Below are 18,267 nucleotides of genomic sequence, written 5' to 3' on the forward strand. Positions count from 1 at the left end.
GATTGGACGGATATCTCTGCGTGTCTGACCTGACAAAACCACGGGGGGAGTTTACAGAAATGCAGATTTTTCAGCAGCATTATGGGAAATCTTTATTGACTCTTACAGGACCGATTTGCTGGAGTGCGGAGGAGACAGCGACTTCCTGGCTAAACTTCACTGCGTCCGGCAGGCGTTCCAGGTACGCAATCGTTTTATTAAATTGACTGTATTCCGCTCATTTAAAATCAAATTTTGTGGATTTTCTAATATGTTTGTTTACGGTTATGCAAAGGACTGCTGGGAAATGTATTTTTCCTTCCAAAGAGTGCAAGCTCTTGGGAACAGTTCACAATTGAAATGGACAAATTGACAAATGATGTAGTTCTGTACGTCTGGCTGTTGGCGGTGGGGTCTATGGTTTTGTGGAACCTACCAATATCCACCATAGCAGACCCTAGCGGGGGCTGATTTTGTTTTACGTAAAGGATTACTTTGGTTAACCCGCTCAGTGCTAAGGATGAGTGGGTCTCACCTACAGAATGTACCTTGAAATCGCTAATGATCGGTGTCCTTGGTTGCAGCGAAGTGGGTAAGTCAAAACCGGGCATCATAGCGATGGCACTTACCTGGTCTATGGGAACAAATAATCTGGGGTGCAGAAAACATGCCATATTTCAGAGATGAGGGGGAGACCGTAAAACTGTGCCACCTCTCCCCATACTGGTACCTACTGGCACGCTTAGCAGTTACTGTCTGGCGATCGATGATGCCCCACCATACAGGGAACCCTAGTTTTCAGGGTTCCCATGCAAAGTTCTCTCCCGTCCCGGGTCCCTACTATCATGCAGCAGGATCTCTCAGCTACAGCATGGTATTCTATACACAGCATTAGTGTTCTAGTAGCCTTCCTCCCACACACACATGGGGCGGCAGCAAAGCGAGTGACGCTCCACCACGGTGACCCCATGCTGAGGTGGGAGGATCTACAATAAAGCTGGCCAGCTGAGCTACAAGATGGGATCCAGAAAGATCCTAGAGGCAAGTTCTGGGGTTGGGGTTAGACCCTGGGGGAGGGTTAGGCTGTGGGATGGGGCAGTTAGAGTAGGCTGCAGGAGGGGTGGGCTAGGATAAGGCATAGAGTTAAAATAGTTCCGGGGATCCAACGGCATTCTGACTGTCACAATCCTGTGATTTCATACTCAACCCATGAGCTACATGCAAAAGCAGCCGGTATTTACCCTGCATGCGAAAGTGATACATGCCACTTGGTTTGTCCCAGTGCAGTTATTTACGCTATGACCAATCACAATGGGAACATGCAGAGATGGGCATGGGTGTGAATACATCTCTTTTGACCCTAATATTCTGTAGGGGCCCATACACAGCCCTGTGTGAGTGCCATATAGGGTTACCACCTCATCCCTTTAATTCCGGACAAATGTGTAATTAATATGTGTCCGGAATTAAAGGGATGAGGTGGTCACCCTAGTGCCATATAGGTAAATGAGTGGCATCGATGTTACAATGAGGCCAGTCCCATATTTGCCATTTCTTTCTGCAGGTGATCATCTCTGACATCGACAACAGAGTATTCCTGATGGAGATTGGTAGGAAGATGTTCTCCTTCCTAATCCTCCGAGCCAGAAAGGTACAAGGTTCCGTCTTCCTTGTGCAGTTATCTTATGTCACCGGTTGCCGAGGAGACAGCACTGTATATATTGTATGTCACCGGTCGCCGGGGAGACAGCACTGTATATATTGTAGGTCGCCGGGGAGACAGCACTGTATATATTGTATGTCACCGGTTGCCGAGGAGAGAGCACTGTATATATTGTATGTCACCGGTCGCCGGGGAGACAGCACTGTATATATTGTAGGTCGCCGGGGAGACAGCACTGTATATATTGTATGTCACCGGTCGCCGGGGAGACAGCACTGTGTATATTGTATGTCACCGGGGAGACAGCACTGTGTATATTGTATTGTATGTTTCATTGTAGAATCTGAAGAAATTTGAAGAAACGTACGATGAGATGATGAGTTTTCTGGAGAAGATGGAGACCTGGACAAACACCGAAATGGAGCTGGCCACCAGAGGGGTAACTATGCAATTCTAATGGTCATCTGTCCTCATTAACACCCCCCCCCCCCCCCCCCTTCTCAACAGTCACCATACACTTATACTGGGGCTTTATCTCCCCGGTCACCATACACTTATACCGGGGCTTTATCTCCCCAGTCACCATACACTTATACCGGGGCTTTATCTCCCCGGTCACCATACACTTATACCGGGGCTTTATCTCCCCAGTTACCATACACTTATACCGGGGCTTTATACTTATACCGGGGCTTTATCTCCCCAGTCACCATACACTTATACCGGGGCTTTATCTCCCCGGTCACCATACACTTATACCGGGGCTTTATCTCCCGGTCACCATACACTTATACCGGGGCTTTATCTCCCAGTCACCATACACTTATATCGGGGCTTTATCTCCCTGGCCACTATACACTTATACCGGGGCTTTATCTCCCAGTCACCATACACTTATACCGGGGCTTTATCTCCCAGTCACCATACACTTATACCGGGGCTTTATCTCCCGGTCACCATACACTTATACCGGGGCTTTATCTCCCCAGTCACCATACACTTATACCGGGGCTTTATCTCCCAGTCACCATACACTTATATCGGGGCTTTATCTCCCGGGCACCATAAACTTATATCGGGGCTTTATCTCCCCAGTTACCATACACTTATATCGGGGCTTTATCTTCCCAGTCACCATACACTTGTACCGGGGCTTTATCTCCCCAGTTACCATACACTTATATCGGGGCTTTATCTCCCGGGCACCATACACTTACATACCTCCCAACTGTCACGATTCCGTCGGGACAGTCCCGATTTTCGGGTCCTGTCCCGACGTCCCACCCGCGGCAGGCATTGTCCCGCTGCGGGGGGTGGCAGTTGGGAGACCCCCCAATCTAGTAGAATAGACGCTGTGCGCATGCGCACAGCGTCTATTCTCGTATGAAAATGAGGTTGCGGCTAATTAGCATAAGCTGCGCCCTCATTTGCATACGCCCCGCCCCCTTTTCGGGCGAGTGTCCCTATTTCCTCCGGACGGAAGTTGGGAGGTATGCACTTATATTGGGGCTTTATCTCCCCAGTCACCATACACTTATATCGGGGCTTTATCTCCCCAGTCACCATACACTTATACCGGGGCTTTATCTCCCCAGTCACCATACACTTATATCGGGGCTTTATCTCCCCAGTCACCATACACTTATACCGGGGCTTTATCTCCCCAGACACCATACACTTGTACCGGGGCTTTATCTCCCCAGTCACCATACACTTGTACCGGGGATTTATCTCCCCAGTCACCATACACTTGTACCGGGGCTTTATCTCCCCAGTCACCATAAACTTATACCGGGGCTTTATCTCCCAGTCACCATACACTTATACCGGGGATTTATCTCCCCAGTCACCATACACTTATACCGGGGCTTTATCTCCCCAGTCACCATACACTTATACCGGGGCTTTATCTCCCCAGTCACCATACACTTATACCGGGGCTTTATCTCCCCAGTCACCATACACTTATACCGGGGCTTTATCTCCCCAGTCACCATACGCTTATACCGGGGCTTTCTCTCCCCAGTCACCATACACTTATACCGGGGCTTTATCTCCCCAGTCACCATACACTTATACCGGGGCTTTATCTCCCAGTCACCATACACTTATACCGGGGATTTATCTCCCCAGTCACCATACACTTATACCGGGGCTTTATCTCCCCAGTCACCATACACTTATACCGGGGATTTATCTCCCCAGTCACCATACACTTATACCGGGGATTTATCTCCCCAGTCACCATACACTTATACCGGGGCTTTATCTCCCCAGTCACCATACACTTATACCGGGGATTTATCTCCCCAGTCACCATACACTTATACCGGGGATTTATCTCCCCAGTCACCATACACTTATACCGGGGCTTTATCTCCCCAGTCACCATACGCTTATACCGGGGCTTTCTCTCCCCAGTCACCATACACTTATACCGGGGCTTTATCTCCCCAGTCACCATACACTTATACCGGGGCTTTATCTCCCAGTCACCATACACTTATACCGGGGATTTATCTCCCCAGTCACCATACACTTATACCGGGGCTTTATCTCCCCAGTCACCATACACTTATACCGGGGATTTATCTCCCCAGTCACCATACACTTATACCGGGGATTTATCTCCCCAGTCACCATACACTTATACCGGGGCTTTATCTCCCCAGTCACCATACACATACCGGTATTATTATTATTTTTATATTGCGACATGTCTGTAAATCTGTTCAGACCGTTCTGAAACCACAATGGAAAAAGCAAAATCATCTCTTCTTCCCTGTGATATTCTCAGACACAGACGTGATCAGTGATCTCTGCTAAACAGATTAGGGAGAAGGAGAAGCCGGGGTCCGCGCTACATGATCACTTCCATATTCACATAACAACAACAATCAGAGACCCCTAGGGAAGGTGACCCAGAGAGCTTACCATCATCCAGACTACAATTCTGTGCAGTAGACAGGAGTATAAAGCTCACGTACATCCATGTTAATAGAACTGTCATTATGTTTTCTGGAGAATTTGGCGAGAAAATCCGGCTAAAATGTATATTATGATATTTTATCAGGAGATCGGTACTAGTGTGTGTTGTGTTGTGTGTGTGTGTGTGTGTATATATTAAGTGACCTTTTACCAAGCTATTTCGGTGTCACAAGAAGACTCACCTGAGCAGGTGTGATGTGTGCAGTATGTGGTACAGTGTTAAAACCATGACTGTAATTATCTTCCTATCATCTGACAATTTCTGCAACAAATACACAAAAAAGCGAAAAATACTGTAACACAAAACAGATCTATTTAAACTCTAGCATTTACGAGAGGGGAATAAACAAGCTAGTCTGGCACTCGAATCGTTTAAGATCACAAAGACATAATATATGGAGTTTAATATGACAAAGTCACAATAAGTTCTATTATATCTTTATTGGCATTAAAGACCCTTTTATGTAGGTTGTGATGTAGGATGTTCTTTGGGACATCATAATAATATAATATTCCATTCAACCGAACATGAATTTATGTAGAGATCTGAATGAAAGGAGAACTTTACATGTGCTGCTCCCTTTCTCTGGAATTCTCCCCCTCAGACTCTCCAACTCTTTACAAAACTTTAAATAGGCTCTCAAGACCCACCTCTCCCCCAAACCCAGCCAACTCTCATCCTAACCCTCTGTTCCACATTCATGGTCTACCTCATCCTTGTCCCCCCTGAGTTTGGCTGCCCCTCTCCTTTTAGAATGTAAGCTCTCCGGAGCAGTGCCCTCTCCCCTCACACACTTTTCAAAACGTGGTGGAAATCACTGTGTGGCTCCATCGGACCATTGTGTTGTGACCAGTGCTATTTTTCAGCAGGAACCAGCAGGAACTCAGTTCCTGAACCTCTAATTAAATATGACATCATCCGGAACTAAATATGTACTTTCCATAAGATAAGTTTTATTTTAAAGTCACTTGTGAGTGCCTTTTGTTTCTAAATACAATATATACATCTATATCTCCCTCCCTCTCTTTATTATATATATTATTTTTTATTTAATTGATCCTTCCCAGACCTGGAGTTCCTGGACCTATTTTTCCAGAAAATTAGTACTGGTTGTGACTAACATTTCTATCCACTTGAAGATTTTGAGATCCAGTTCCAGCGGTCAGGGGGCCCCCAATGCATTCCAATCTGGCATGAACTTTGTTCTCTGGCAGATTAATAAAAACGTTTCCTTTGTTAGGGGAATTTTATATTCATATATATATCTTGGATTAATAAATAAGTTTTTCCATATGAAACACCCTTTTTATGCCTATAATGTTAAATAAAGGGTTAACCGATAATTATAAGCAATTGACTGGGAAATATCAGACTTGTGTATTATCGAGCAGAGGGTCATCCTATGTCCATTCATTTATATCTGCCTGGCCCACATTAGTGACTGAGCCAGTGTGTGCATTGGCTGCCCCCTGTGATTATTGCACCAAAGGATTCCAAAGCCCATGTTTCATACATGTAGATTGCATGCATATATGCGCCAATGCAGATTATGTCATACACCATAATGGGTGTAGGGTAGCAGCGCAGACGCACCTTTCCCGGGCACCTGGTGTAAACCAGACACCTCTGCTACTGCTGCAGACGAGGAGACCGCTCCAATTGTGCTTTTGGGTGGAAGCAGACTTGTTTCTTTCTTCAGTTTTGAGCCGGCTCAGCAATAACCCCATTGTCTGCTGCGGGCATAGCATCTGGAGGATGTCACAAGGCTTTATCTGATGTTCCCATGGCTGCCGTCTGAGCCCTCCGTAAAATATAAACAACCCATTTATGTGACAAGACACAGACACTTTGTGACACCGAATGAAATATTCCCCAGAGCGGCGAGACTTGGAGCTGTATGTAGCATTAGTCAGCGACTCCACATCACCTGTGTAATCGTTATGGTATTTACTAAGCACCGGTAGAGTATTGTCAAAGCACTTCTGCCTGAAATAGGCTGTTGAAGTCTCTCGAACACACTGTTGCTGCTGGCCTGGCTTTGTAACCGCCTGCGAACCTTTATATTCTGTGAGTGAGTGTGTATATGTGTGTGTGTGTGATGCCCTGACTCATCTCTTTGTGTCCCATGTGAACGCAGGTGAAGGACGTGAACTTCTATGACATCGTCTTGGATTTCATTGTCATGGACTCTCTAGAAGATCTCGAAAATCCACCTTTGTCCATACAGAATGTGGTGAAGAACCATTGGTTAAACTCCGCCTTCAAAGAAACGGTGAGCAGCTGCTATTATTAGGCGCGGGTGTCTGCAGTAATTACTGATAGCACCATTGCCGGCCCAAGTAAGGAAGGGAATGTGTAGATAAGAAGTTGCCGTATCTGCGCTGTCGTTCTGCCTGACCCGGGAGCGAGCTGTCATCACTGACAACCAGCGCAGGTCACAAAACCCAGTGCTTCAGTGTCGGCTCCTAGTATCCGGTCTGCCACAAGTCGCAGTTGTATGACCTCTGGCAATAGGATCTAGATCAAGTCTGGCAAACCTGTGACTCTCTCCATCTGTTGTGAAACTACAAGTCCCAGCATGCCTTGCCGCAGTTTTGCTATTAGAGAAGGCTAAAACTTTGGCAATGCATGCTGGGATGTCGGTAGCCGCAGCCTGATCTAGAACCCATGGCCCTCTCCGTGGAGTACAGCGGATAAGTGGTGTTTATATCCTCTCATGCGCACCGCCAGCGACACTTTCCACCGCCAACCCATAATGCAGTGCTTTTCTGTGCATCTGCAGAGCCTCCTGACATTCATCGCCATGGAACACCGACAGCATTTCTGAAACCACGCATTAATCACTATTGCGACTGCGCGTACACAGCGCTGTGCGACTTGAATACATGCGCCATTAAAAAACTTGGACCAATTGCACAAACCAGCAGTACACACGTCCCCGGAGCGGGCGCCATGTCGCGGAACCACCGTTCTGCGCAACAAAGGAACGTGCCGCCAACTAAAAAGCTGTAAAATTCCAAACCAATAATATGCGCCGGCCAACAGCCCAACTCACCATCGAACGCGAAAACCTGCGCTCTCCTATCCGAGTACCACAGTGAGTTCACCACACATTACTGCGCTACGTTATTAGGGACGGATTGATTCTCACCGGATTTGTGACCAGAACAGGTTTCTGCTACATATATTACGGATCTGTCTCCTCCATCCTTACATTGTGATTTCAGCCCATATTTGGGCAAATCGCTGCGACTGACTAAACTATTTCATGTTTGGCACATCAGAAACTTCAGGGGAAAAAAATAAAAGTATCGTATGTCTTTTTCCACATTCCTCTGTTCTCCGTCGGAATGAGCATCTTTGTTTCAGTTAGTGCTCCGTTTGGCACAGAATCCGCTGCAACAGAAGCAGAACATACATGTCCCGTAACAAAGGAGGACGCCATTGCCAAATCTTGTCTGCGGTTCAGACGGGTGCGTTTAATCACCAGCAGGACAGACTGGTCTCCCCGGAGAGGGCTCGGTACGAGGCTGAACTATATCCCAGCTTCCTTACTCAGCAAGACCCCTCTGTGGGATCATCTCGTGATGCTCGGAATAGAATGCGGATATCGTTACTGACGTGTCGGCAGACAGTAGCTTAGAAAACGTCCTCTCCGGCCCTAGACATAAGCAGCGGACGTCTGATTTTGTCATCAGCGTTCTGCTATTATCTCCTGCAAAGAATAAAATAAATAAAATCTAGGAGGCGCAGAAACAGGGTCTCCATACACTTAAGTAACTTTCCGTTACAGGGAGATCTGAGAGGGGGGGGGGGGGGGCGTTTTGTGTTAAGGCCTCGAGCACTCCGCTGTCTGCTGTGCGCTTTGTTTGGGTTTGGAAAATAAAAAAACATTCTAAAAGAGATATTCCTTATGTTTAGAGGGCCTAATTCAGCATGGTTCTCTATATACACTGTACACAACGTGCCACCCACCATAAGGAGAGAAAAGGCTGACTGGAAAGTTGCTGATGCATCGCTAATTAGTAATGACCTTGGATACGATGCAGATTAGCAATGACCTCTGATACGATGCAGATTAGTAATGACCTCGGATACGATTAGGGTGACCAATCCCGGGATTGACGGGATCCCAGGATTTGGCCTCAAAATGTCCGGGATTTCAATCCCGGGATTGGACTATCCAATCCCGGGATTTCGGGATTGTGCAGTCTATTGCCGGGCAGCGTCTGAGCACCCGCTCAGACGCTGCCCGGTTTATCCAGACCCGGGGTACGGCCGCGAGAGGTCGAGTGGCGAGTGAATTCTGGCCTCTGAGCGGGATGTATTAACATCTCTCACTCACTGTGTCAGATGGCGAGCAGGTTCCTGTAACTTGGAGAGGTCGGACGGCCAGCGGATTTCATAGCCGGAGGTGCAGCGCTGCGGCCTGCGCAGCGTGACCTATGGGTCACGCTGCGCAGGCCACAGCGCTGCACCTCCAGCGCCAGAACACGCTCACGGAGCCCGACCTCTCCCTGCCACACACAGCTATCCCCTCCATCCGACGTCGCAGCCGCCGCCTGCCCTGCTCCACTAAAGTAAGGGGGATGGGCGGTTTTCTTTTAGGGATGCCAAACCCGGTATCCCAGGAATCCCGGGATTGTGCATTTTTCAATCCCGATTCCCGGGATTGAAAAAATGCCCCAGGATTGCTAGATACGATGCAGATTAGTAATGACCTCGGATACGATGCAGATTAGCAATGACCTCTGATACGATGCAGATTAGTGATGACCTCGGATACGATGCAGATTAGTAATGACCTCTGATTCAGTGCAGATTAGTGATGACCTCTGATACGATGCAGATTAGTAATGACCTCGGATACGATGCAGATTAGCAATGACCTCTGATACAATGCAGATTAGTGATGACCTCGGATACGATGCAGATTAGTAATGACCTCGGATACGGTGCAGATTAGCAATGACCTCTGATACGATGCAGATTAGCAATGACCTCTGATATGATGCAGATTAGTGATGACCTCGAATACGATGCAGATTAGTAATGACCTCGGATACGATGCCGATTAGTAATGAATTTGGATACGATGCAGATTAGTAATGACCTCGGATACAATGCAGATCAGTAATGGCATCGGATATGATGCAGATTAGTAATGACCTTGGATACGATATAGATTAGTAATGCCCTTGGTTCTATGTAGTTTTTAATCCCAGCATCAAAAAATAAAGAGCTCTGCCAATTTACTCTAATGGCTTTGGTGAGAAAAAGCATGGAAACGAGGGAGATAAAGTAATGATTGAATAAAGGTTGCAGGAGGGTACATAGACACCAATAATAAACCTGATTTTAAAACGGGAAAACCCTTTCCTGTATCTGAATTAACCCAGTCCCAGAATAAAAATGCCAGGCAAGTCCCCTGAACAGCTGTATTGAGAATAATGCATCCCCCCATCTCTATGGCATGGAAGAACCCATTCCCCCCCTACTCTCTGGGATGGAAGAACCCATTCCCCTACTCTATGGCATGGAAGAACCCATCCCCCCTACTCTCTGGCATGGAAGAACCCATCCCCCCTACTCTCTGGGATGGAAGAACCCATCCCCCTACTCTATGGCATGGAAGAACCCATCCCCCCTACTCTCTGGGATGGAAGAACCCATCCCCCTACTCTCTGGGATGGAAGAACCCATCCCCCTACTCTATGGCATGGAAGAACCCATCCCCCCTACTCTCTGGGATGGAAGAACCCATCCCCCCTACTCTCTGGGATGGAAGAACCCATCCCCCCTACTCTCTGGGATGGAAGAACCCATCCCCCCTACTCTCTGGGATGGAAGAACCCATCCCCCACTCACTGGCATGGAAGAACCCATCCCCCTTACTCACTGGTGTGGAGGGACCCATGCTCCTTACTCACTGGTGTGGAGGGACCCGTGCTCCTTGCTCACTGGTGTGGAGGAACCCGTGCTCCTTACTCACTGGTGTGGAGGGACCCGTGCTCCTTGCTCACTGGTGTGGAGGGACCCGTGCTCCTTGCTCACTGGTGTGGAGGGACCCATGCTCCTTGCTCACTGGTGTGGAGGGACCCGTGCTCCTTACTCACTGGGGTGGAGGAACCCGTGCTCCTTGCTCACTGGTGTGGAGGGACCCATGCTCCTTGCTCACTGGTGTGGAGGGACCCATGCTCCTTACTCACTGGGGGGGAAGATGTGACGTTCTATTGACTATCTGTTCTCTGGGGTGAGCCGCCTGCTCTCCTGGTGCTGCACCATGTCGGTTAGACTGACCGGTGTTCCTTTGTCCCCAGGCGGTGATGTCCAGCTGCTGGTCTGTACTCAAGCAGAAGAAGCAACAGATGAAGGTAAGGCAGTTGTACAGACTGTGGGGGAACTCGGATGTGGGCATGTCGGGCATGTTCCCTGTGTGTCACATTGTGGGTACACTGAGTGCCATGACTGGTAACCATGTAATAAGCCGCAGGCAGCCAGAACCCAGCGCATGATCCCATCTGTTACTCCCCACATCGCATCTCCATCGTTCCCGTTCACCATCGGTTCTTTCCTGAAAGCGCTGCCGCCATTGCATTACCATATATATCCTGGGCTTACAGCTGCTGTGCTGATGGGTCGACATGCACAGGGTCAACATTGACAAAAGGTCGACAGGACAACGGTCAGCATATGAAAAGGTCGACATGAGGTTTTTTACTTTTTCATACGTTAATATCCATGTGGGCACCGAGGCGTGGTGAGCCAAGTGCTACACTAATAACCTGCTCGGGTGTCGACATTGGCACCAAGAAAAGGTGACAAATTCATGTTGACTTTTTCATGTCGGCCTTTTTTCAAAGCCGACATTTTGCATATCAACCTATTGATTGTCAGCCTAGCATGGACGACACGTAAACCCGGTATCCGGACTCATGATAGACTGACTCTAGGTCGACAGTCATAAAGTCGACCACTATTGGTCAACAGTCAAAAGGGCAACAGGATCCAAAGGTCGACGTGGTGAAAAGGTCGACATTCTTAAAAAAAAAAACATTTGAGCCAACATGTGCTGACAGGCGGTATTTCATACCCCACCATCCACTGCGGCGTGGAGGAAGAATGCTATAGTGTTTGGAGCCCGAAACATGGCCAGTGTAGTGGTACACTTAGATGTCGACATAGATACCCCAAAAAATCATGTTGACCTTTTGGATATCGACCTTTGGACCCTGTCAACCTTTTGACTGTCGACCTAGACATTGTAGATTTAAAATACCATCCACCGTTACCCCACAGCCGCTGCTGTGTACAGATATAACAATCCTGCAGGTATAATAACCAGACATTTATTCCCTGGTTCTAAAGGTTTCGTCCCAGTCAATAAACCGGAGAGGCCCTCACCAGGAAGATGAAGACAACATGTTATTTGTATATCCAAAAAGGAAAGCATTGATTGGTGCAACTATATAGATCAGACGGGTGCCGGATCCCAACAGTCATTTACCCGACGTCGGGATCCCGACTATTAAAACACCGACAGACGGGTTCCCGAAGGCCACCGGCTGTTCTCCCTCATGGTGGTCCACAACCCCCATAGAGGGAGAATAGAATAGGAGGCGAGTGTAGCGAGCCACCGTGCCCGCAGGAGTCCGGCCAGTCTGGATCCCGACGTCAGGCTAATGACTGTAGGGATCCCGACTGTCGGAACCCTATACCCAGAGCTATTTTTCAGTAGGCTCCAGCAGGAACTGAGGCCCTTATTCTAGTTCACTCTTTCTGACAAAATATTTCTTAGATGGACAAAACCATGTGCACTGCAGGTGAGGCAGGTGTTACTTGTGCAGAGATAATTAGATTTGGGTGGGGTTTTACACCTGCCTCACCTGCAGTGCACATGGTTTTGTCCATCTAAGAAATATTTTGTCAGAAAGAGTGAACTAGAATAAGGGCCTCAGTTCCTGCTGGAGCCTACAGAGAAATAGCCCTGCCTATACCACACCGATCAGACACACAGCAGCCTTAGTCTGCCCTCTGCTTGCATGCTGACTTGTTGAATGCTGTTACCTGTCTTGACAATGGCCCTACGGGGATAAAACGTTGACTAGACCAGATATGTTCTGATTTTTGGATATACAAATACAATGTTGTCTTTATCTTCCTGGTGAGTGCCCTCACCGGTTCCTTGCGTGGGACTACCTACTATTATTGGAATACCCATTTCCTTAAGGAGCACCCCTACTAAAGGTTTCAGGATTGGAGTGCGGATTGATTGAACAAAATAAATATATTTATTTCAGTAAAACGTTCTTTCTCTCCTTATGGAATAAAATTAATAACTCATCTATATCCTATATAATAAAAGGCTCCTCATCTCTTTGGGGGGGATGCAAGTGTTTTGAACGCCAGCGGCCACTAGATGGAGCTTGCTCAGTTGAGCTCATGCAGCTGTCAGTACTGGTGACCATCATTTGTCTCCTGCCTTGCAGCTGCCCGATGGATTCTTTGCACATTTCTACGCCGTGTGTGAGCAGATCAGCCCGGTCCTGGCCTGGGGCTTCCTGGGACCCAAGAATCAATTACATGATCTGTGCTGCTTCTACAAGGTAATATTGCCGCCACAGTGTCTACACAGGCAGTGACTGTACTGTCTGGAGCCTATCACTGCAGGAAGTTTGATGCACATAGGAAGAAACCTCCCCCCACGTTCCCGGCTTAATCTCTAGTAAGGTATTACCAAGTAAGTCCCAATTTTACACACACACGCACAGCGGGAACACTGGTCCAGACCGCATAAAATCTGCAGAGACCCCGTGCTCCCACTGCACCGGCTCCAAACACACCACCACTTGTACTGTAGTGGCATTGTTACACCACTGGGAACTAGGTGTGGCGGTACTTGTGTAGTTTGGCATCGCATACCATAAGGCATACGATGGTATGCGATTCGACGCGATATTGTACAATGCCATACAATTTTAAAATTGTATGACATTGTATATGGCATACAATGCCATACAATGCGATGCGATTAAACATTGTATAAGCACCCTAATGGGCGCTTACAATGTTAAATGCACCCCCCCGCCACCCCCCCACTATAAACGTGAACCCGAAGCATGGCGAGCGGCGGCGGTACGTGTCCTCCGACCTTTTCATACCCCCACTATCCACGTCGGCGTGGAGTTGAGTATAGAAAGTGTGGCGAGCGCAGCGAGCCCGAAGCGTGGCGAGCGGACGCGGATACCTGTGAAGGCTGCGAAGGTATCCGCGTCCCCTCGCGGGGCTCGCTGCGCTCGCCACACTTTCTATTCTCATCTCCACGCCGACGTGGATAGTGGGGGTATGAAAAGGTCGGAGGACGCGTACCGCCGCCCCAAGCGGGCTCGCTGCGCTCGCCACGCTTCGGGTTCACGTTTATAGTGGGGGGGGGGGGGGTGGCGTGGGGGTGCATTTAACATTGTAAGCACCAGTTACGGTTATACAATCTTTCATCGTATGGGGGGCAAAAATCGCGTTGCATCGCATGCCATCGGTTGCATGGCATGCGATTAAAACATTGCGCGATGGAAAACGGGGGCGCCGCCGAAATACACAAGTACCGGTGTGGCTATAGTGTTCGTGTCATCTACACGAAGTGAAGGCAGCCATTTTGTGAATGAGACAATGATTAGTATTCAGTCCCCAGATAGGCCACATTACTGTGTAGACTTACTTGTTCCCTTCCCACAAAATGGTGTCCCGCACTGTACGTTTGCATTACATCTTGTAGACTTTCATTGCATTTTAGACGCTGTGATCATCAAATGATTTTCCTCCCATCATATAGGATCAAGTTCTTCAGTTCCTGAAAGACATCTTTGACCTGCGGAAGGTTCGCTATACGAGCGTTGAGACTTTGTCAGAAGACATCATGCAGTGTCTGCAGCACCGCGCAGAGATGCTTGGGGACTACATGGGAGCAGGCTCGCTGAAGCCCACTTCTGTCCAGTTCTATGTGAACCAACAGTGAGGGCAGCCATTTTGTGCCACACCCTCCGGGAAATGGCTGCTCTCGTTGTGGTGAGTGGAAGCCGCACTGTATATATTCGCTAATCGACATGGGGAGGCCTTGATAATAGTACACGCTGTAAACCGATGTTTACTTTGTGCTCAGGGAGGTTGTTGGGGATAACGGGACCAAGAATTGCTGTTTACATTGGAGGAAAGCAGCCTGCGGCTCTCCAGCTGGACCACAACTCCCAGCATCCATGTTGTTTGACGTTGTTTTTAAACAACAGGTGGAGAGCCTCAGGTTGCGTCATCCTGCTTTACACGCACTGTATGTAGCATGTAATATGTTGGTATTTGACCAGTATACACAACTACATTTTCTCTGAAATGTTATTGCACTTTATTGCACACAGTCTGGCGTGAAGGTGCCCTGCCGCCTACATATCTGGTCACGCTTGATGCCCTGCTGCCCACATATCTGGTCACGCTTGATGTCCACCATCCTTATTATCCAAAGTCACCCGCCAGTGATTGAGCTGATCACTTACTTATAAGAGGGCATCAATACACTATGCTCATGTGGAAAACTTGAGTTCCTGGGGGCTTATCAGTTGTCCCTAATTTACTATGGACACCCCTCAATTGTAGACTACATCTTCTTAACAATGTGCCTGCCGCAGAGATGGAATAGCCCCGAGATATGTAATACCCCATGAAAATGACTGCTGAAGCCGACTTCCCCTCCAATACGGCGCGTTTCACCAGGTGCATTTTACCGCTCATACTGGTGTCAGAGATTGCGCACCTCTCATGACTCTTTAAATGATACTACTGACTCCGAATTTCTATATTCTATTGTCCACCCCTGGCCTAGGCAACGCTACTGGGTCTTGAAGGATTCATTTTCTGCTTTGTCGCTAAATATTATTAAACGTTGTAACCTGCCTCTATTGAGCATAGTGACGGGTTCATTCCCACGAATCCGCTGCAGGATCCACATAAGTTTTCTCCCACCCTTACCAAATAGGTCTTGTCCGGTAACACCCGGTATCCGTACGATAGATTATAGTGCGAGGAGGAAGGATGGCGCTATTATCTGTCGTCTTCAGACCCTTTATTTGCAGGTTTGTCTGTTTGTATCATTCATTAGTGTTAGTTCAGTTCTTTGCCGAATTTGTCGTTTGGCAGAAATACCGATAATATAAATCTGACATTAAACATGATGAATCCAAGCGCTATAGTTATATAAAGTTAGATATATAAGATGAGATGGATTTTGTCCCGTCTGGTTATACAGAACACAATCCTACTGCATAAAGGTAACGGCAGTAATCCATTGTGGGGCTATACTATTTGGGCCCCTGCACTTAGGGTGTACCGGCCTGATGCTAATTAGCATCGGGCCCCTCCCGGTACCCTCCCGGTACCAAAGCCAATCACAGTATAGCTATACATAATTGGCTGTGGGGATATAATCTGCCTCCGCCCCCACCCCCCCGGATTCCCTGATAAATCCTTACCACAAATCATATCTCTGCTGCAATCACAAAGTCAAAAAAGTTTTTAAACAAAAGATTTTTTTGGAAACATAAACCACACACAGGGCGTAGGGAGCGTCTCCAGAACTAGCGAGCGCAGCTGGTAAATAGAAGCAGCCCCTTATATAGATTTGGGGGCACTAGGCAGGTTGGTTACTGAGGAGCAGGACATTTTTTCAATTATTGTTTTTTGAGAGGCAAAAAAACTTTATTTTTTATATTTTATTATTATTATTTGTAGAAGTATTTAGTATGCTTTGCATACACGCTATTTGATGCGCGGTTTTCCCTTTAGTAACTGACACGGTTTCAAATCTCAATCTCCATTATCCAGATAACAAGACGATCTCAGCACACCCTGTTTGTGTTAGTGCCATTGTCATTAACGTCACTACCTGCAAATGAAAACATTTCTGTATGTTGGATAGGTCACATGACTACCTTCCCAATTAAAAATTAGAGTTGCATCCAAGGTGCACAACTTCAAGATGGCCGCCATACTGGTGACATACCCTAAAAAGTTTTTACCCACCTCCATGTCATATGTGTAAGCACTGGATTAATATTTTCTTACTCATGTCCTTTTTGTAAGTGGTTTCTACACTTTTATGGGTCACCCTGTTTAGAAAGTAACGCAATAAACCACATGTACTCAATAAGAAATACTGCATAATATAAACTAATATAATATAACATAATATTTCACTGCTGGATAAGCTGCAGTGAAACGCGTATGAGATATTCTGCAGTGAAACGCGTATGAGATATTCTGCAGTGAAACGTGTATCAGTTTTTTGCAGTGAAACGCGTATCAGTTTTTTGCAGTGAAACGCGTATGAGTTTTTTTGCAGTGAAACGCGTATGAGTTGTTTTGCAGTGAAACGCGTATGGTTTGTTTTGCAGTGAAAGCGTGTGAGATATTCTGCAGTGAAGCGCTTATGTGATATTCTGCAGTGAAACGCGTATGATATTTAGCAGTGAAGCACGTATGAGATATTCTGCAGTGAAACGCGTATGTCAGATTTTGCAGGGATATACTTACTATTCTCTCTGTACCAATCTCTTACTGCATTACAGAATAAAAAAACATTCAAGAATGAAAGTCACAAATTCATTTTTTTTCCTGCAAAAAAAACATCTTCCGTTCATATTTGTATAATTAAGGTGACTGATAACAACATATTACCAATTTATGACTGCTTCAGCCTAATAAGGAATTTATTTATGTTATTGTACTCGTGGTGTGAAGTCACTAATTGCAGGAGGAGACCAGGTCTCTGACACCAAAAGATGTTTCTGCACGTGCTTCCTGAGCAATACAGCCACCGACCATGGGGGGCAGTATAAGAGCACACTGCTCAATAGACTGTCTTCTATCCTGGGACATCCTATACTGACTGTTATCTGTTACACATGCAATATTTATGCCATTATTTATATATTATACAGACAGGTCAATGGACATGTAGCACTGACCTGCATTGTCTTTGGGGACTTTCTGTCCCTTAGGGAAGACTGTTCTATCTGTCACATTACTATGTATATAATATATAATGTTAGCACACAATCTGTTATCAGCGGCCGCAGCAGGTGACCTCGCAGAAATCAGATGTTCGGTGGATGCCGGGAACATCTCCTGGTTTGGAATCTTGGGGCAGATTTACTAAGCCTGGAAAAGTGATAAAGCGGTGATAGCGCAACAGCCAATCAGCTGTGTTTAAAAAAAATGACAGTTAGGAGTTGATTGGCGGGTGCATTATCACCTTCCACTTTCTCACTTTACCAGGCGTAATACATCTGCCCCGTGTTTGTTGTTTTTGCCGTTTTCACTGGAATCTTCGAAAGCTCGAGATCTATTTGGAAATATCGATATGAAAATGACGTGATTATTATATGTCCGTTTGTATTGATTAAGAATCGCATATGAGGATGAAAATGAACAAATATATGTATATTCTTTATATATGTTTCGCTAATAAACATTACAAAAAAAAAGTCTGTGAAGTTTGATTATTCAATAAGAAGTTTAAAACGTTTTGTGCCACAAACAAATTTTTCCAATTATGATTTTTCGGGGGGGAGGGGGAGATGTGGCCCTTAACCCT

General features: G+C 46.8%; 1 protein-coding gene across 4 annotated transcripts in view; it reads left to right on the forward strand.

The window, feature by feature from the left end:
• Positions 1-18,131, forward strand: part of MIGA1 (mitoguardin 1) — a 46,967-nt gene extending 28,836 nt beyond the window's left edge. For all 4 annotated transcript variants that reach the window (XM_083157797.1, XM_083157798.1, XM_083157799.1 and 1 more), the window contains exons 10-16: positions 109-181; positions 1,544-1,630; positions 1,983-2,081; positions 6,769-6,903; positions 10,952-11,005; positions 13,121-13,237; positions 14,461-18,131. In XM_083157797.1, the coding sequence (XP_083013923.1) occupies positions 109-181; positions 1,544-1,630; positions 1,983-2,081; positions 6,769-6,903; positions 10,952-11,005; positions 13,121-13,237; positions 14,461-14,643 (748 nt within the window). In that variant the 3' untranslated portion in view covers positions 14,644-18,131. The remainder of the gene's footprint in view (positions 1-108; positions 182-1,543; positions 1,631-1,982; positions 2,082-6,768; positions 6,904-10,951; positions 11,006-13,120; positions 13,238-14,460) is intronic.
• Positions 18,132-18,267: the final 136 nt, after the last annotated feature.

The sequence above is a fragment of the Crinia signifera genome, chromosome 8, assembly GCF_055691185.1.
Source record: "Crinia signifera chromosome 8, ASM5569118v1, whole genome shotgun sequence".
In the NCBI taxonomy this organism is placed as follows: domain Eukaryota; kingdom Metazoa; phylum Chordata; class Amphibia; order Anura; family Myobatrachidae; genus Crinia; species Crinia signifera.